The sequence below is a fragment of the Chinchilla lanigera genome, unplaced genomic scaffold, assembly GCF_000276665.1.
Source record: "Chinchilla lanigera isolate Chin_1 unplaced genomic scaffold, ChiLan1.0 scaffold00081, whole genome shotgun sequence".
Classification (NCBI taxonomy): Eukaryota; Metazoa; Chordata; class Mammalia; order Rodentia; family Chinchillidae; genus Chinchilla; species Chinchilla lanigera.
The window spans coordinates 9,320,515-9,324,225 of record NW_004955482.1 but is presented as its reverse complement, the minus strand read 5'-3'; the positions used below and the strand labels follow the sequence as shown (position 1 = coordinate 9,324,225).

Here is a 3,711-nt window from a genome sequence, read left to right as displayed (position 1 = left end):
GCAGGACATGGGAGAAATGTTAGTGATCTGTGTTCCTTACAGCACTGTTCACAATATCCCAGAGACAGGAGCAACTCCAGTGTGAGAAAGGGCGTCGGCCTCTCTCAGTGACCTCATCTCCTCTGGGGCCTCCACCTCCCAAGCGTGCCAAAATTTCAACATGAGTTTTGGATGGCACCCAGAAATCTCGAATCTCTAAATCTCCCTGAATGCTTGGAGCCAAAGAAATGGTCCACTCCTCCCTATTTAGAGCTAGAACCTCCAGCGGGCTTGGACTCCCTGCAGAGGCCTCTGGTCCACAAGTCAGGGCCCCATGCCCCAACCTCCCCTGCTACAGTAGGCCTACGGCAAGGATAAGGGCCCAACATCACCCAGCTGGGCAGTTTTGGGCCTGCTAAGAGATGCTGGGCCTAGAGCCCCACGGTCCCTGGAGGGCCCAGTCCTCCTGTGTCAGCACAGGTCAGGTGTGGATGAGTGCAGCGGACACTGAAGGCCTTGGCCCAGGGAGCTGCGGAGTAAGATCGGATGAGGGAGTGTTGTTCATTTCAGGAGACTTTTCCAAATGCAGGATTTAATACCCAGGAGATGCGCTACCTGCCCTGACTGCCAGGTTGTCCCTGGATGTGTGGGAAAAGTTTGCAATGCTGGATGGGCCATGGCAGATGGCAGAGGATGGAATGAAAAGCTCAGGGAAGTGGGTACACTGGAGTGGAAAGATTTACTCTGTAAGCCCCAAAACTCCACCAGGGAAGGTGCAGAGGGTTGAATATTCCCCACGGCGACACGGAATATGCTGGAGAAGGCACCTGTATCACTAAGGATTTCTGTTTATGGCAATAGTTTATGGCAACCTCCAGCCACACAATTATAACTCAGACCTGTAGGGCTCTGGCTGAGCCCGTGTCATTTACCGAAAAAAATTCTACTCTCTTTGGAAGACAGTCTTGCGTGGCTGGTGTAGATGGGAGCCTGAGCATGTGACCATGTGGCTCTTTGACTAAGGAGGAGCTCATTAGCAAGCCCTTTAATCTATTGTTGATTGCAGTACTGTTTATGGATGTGAGATGCTCTCAGAAGGCCATGCAAGTGGGCCATCCATGCAGCGACATACAGTGCAGCTGTTACCTGGGTGGTTAATTTGATACGTCATCTTGACTGCGCATCTTGACTCAGACCTCCCTCCTGTGTGTATGAGAAGAGCGAGCCCACCTGATGGAGCTGCTGGGAATCAGGGCAGGAAGCGAATAAGGACAAAGCAAAGTCTGCCAGCCAGGCACCTGGGTGACCAGCACTCAGGTGACAAGAACATGTTTGCTCCTTCTGTACTTACAGGAGTTTTATATCTTGGATTGTTATCACTGAAGCACTGGTACCAATAGCCGCGTGATGAAGCGACAATGGGAACCCCAGAACCTGTTCTTTAGCCCAGGGGCCCCCCTCCTGGGGCACAGCTGTCCCATCTATATGCCACCCAGGCCACCTGGGGAAGTCTACGATTTCTAGTAGCTGCGTGAAAAAAGGAAAAAGATAAAGTGAAGTTGATTTTGATGGAATGAAATCTATCAAAACATGTCACTTCAACATGCAACCGGGGGCTGGGGATTTAGCTCAGCGGCACAGAGCCTGCCTAGCAAGCGCTAGGTCGTGAGTTCGGTTCCTGGTACCAGTGTAAAAAAAAAAAAAAAAAAAAAAACCAACATGCAACCGAGTTTAAAAGCTATCAGTTGTCCAGAATTTGATGTTCTTTTTTTAAATTTTGTGCATGAAGTCTTGAAACCCAGCATGCATGTGACACTCACGGCATACCTTGGTTTGGACCAGCTGCATTGCAAATGATTGCCAGCCACACGGGGCGGGTCGCTTCTGTGGTGGACAGGGCAGTGCTTGAACTTTTCCTAGAGATGTTTGCCTCTGGGTTCTCTCCCCTCCCCCACCCCCACCCCCATTTAGCTCTGGTGGCCTTACAGAGGATTGAATCTGGGGTACCCTGCCACCAAGATACACCCCCAGTCCGTTTTAGTGTTTCAAATTTGCTGAGACTGGTCTTTTTTTTTTTTTTTTTTTTTTTGCTGTACTGGGGATCGAACTCACTACCTTGCACTTGCCAGGCAGGTGTTTACATCACTGAGCTATATCCCCAGCCCCTGAGAATGGTCTTCAACCTGCCATCCTTCTGCCTCAGCATCACAAGTGGCTGAGACTTGGCTCTGGATTTATTATCACGGTAGGAAATTTAGACGTATCTAAAACCATTAAATTTCAAAATGTCAACTCCACGAGGGCAAGGACTTTAGTCTGCTTCATCCATCGTTGTGTTCCCAGTGCCAAGACCTTAAAAATATTTTTTTAGCACTTAAAAAGTATTTTCTGTTGAATCCATGAACACACACTTCTGTACATCCTGACACTGTGGCTTGAAGTTCATAAACACCCAACATGAACCTGCTGTCATTTTTATTGTCATCAATCACGAATGGGGCACGGGTGGAAATCAAGGCTGAATATCCCTGTCTTCTTTGTGTCTCTCTGGTCATCTCTCGGACCTACTGTACCCCCTTAGCCCCCCAGAGGCCCAGAGTTCACAGGACGGTGCATGACCAGGTCTCCTGGGCCTGCGGAGCTGAGGTGCGCTGGAGCAAGTCAGGGCTTAGGCTTGTGCTGATATTTGCTTGCCAGGATGCGCTATAGCCTCCACTGTCTGCTCCAGCCTGCAGAGGTGAAACACGACCCTGTGAGGAGCTGGTCTCCCCGCCTAGGGACTGGGTGTCGGTGAGCACTGCCACCTGCGTCCACTTGGGCGAGCACTGGCAGGTCCCGGCTGCTGGGAGGTGGAAGCGGACTGGCTCCCATCAGCCCCTTTGGGAGGCTTAGGCTAGGGAGGGGCCCACGTTTGGTGGCCAACTGTCACTGCTTGGCGGCGCGAACAGCCAGAGCGGCTCCAGGGCTGTGCCCATGGCTGACTGAAGCTGGCACTGTCCCTCATCCCTGCTCACTTCCCCCATCTTCCCTTCTGCTTTCTCCCCTCCCATCCGGGGCGTTGGCTCCAGTGCCTTCGCCCCAAACACCCCACACCCTAAACTCCACCCCCAGGCTGCTCTCCTGGGAACCCACCCGTGACACCCTCAATTCCCGAGCCCCAGGAAGGCCCCGCCCTGGGAGGGAAACAGCCAGGCTCAGGTCCCGGTGTCCCTGCTTCGCTGTGTGCCGGCCCACCTCACCCAGCTGCTCAGAGTCTCCGGGTTGTCGGCTGGGAAGAGGGGAGGAGGCCAGACAGCTGTTCGCTTAGCGCAGGGAAATGAGCCCTGGCTCTGCAGTCCGGGGTGCCTGGCCCCAGCCCTGCCGCCCCTCAGCCGAGTGACCCTGAGGAGGTGACCGCACCCCTCCGGGCTTCTTGTGTTGTGTGTAAGGCGGGGGTGATCATAAGCGTGGCTCATGGGGTCCTTGTGAGGTTGGACTGAGATCGTGTGTGTTAGAGGGTGAGGGCAGAACCTGTGCCCAAACCAGAATCTCAGGTGTGGCGGTCCTTGTGAGCCATCCTTCCTCTCAGTGCAGTGAGCTCTGGACAGGGGAAGTGAGAATCCTTGGGATCAAAATGATTGTGCGAGATGGGGCCCGGCCTGCAAGCCTACTACTGTGGGTGACTGTGAGCAGGAGGTCGTGTCTTAGGGAAGCGTGGTCTCCGGCTCCACGGGGACATCTGGAGCCGTGTGT

The 3,711-nt window shown here is 53.5% G+C and overlaps 1 protein-coding gene across 1 annotated transcript in view; it reads right to left on the bottom strand.

Moving 5' to 3' along the window:
• Window positions 1-2,437: 2,437 nt before the first annotated feature.
• LOC102007016 (2'-5'-oligoadenylate synthase 1-like) overlaps window positions 2,438-3,711 on the bottom strand; it is a gene marked incomplete in the record, with an annotated part of 5,702 nt that continues 4,428 nt past the window's right edge. The window contains 1 exon segment of the mRNA XM_013503740.1: window positions 2,438-2,708. Coding sequence (XP_013359194.1) covers window positions 2,580-2,708 — 129 coding nt within the window.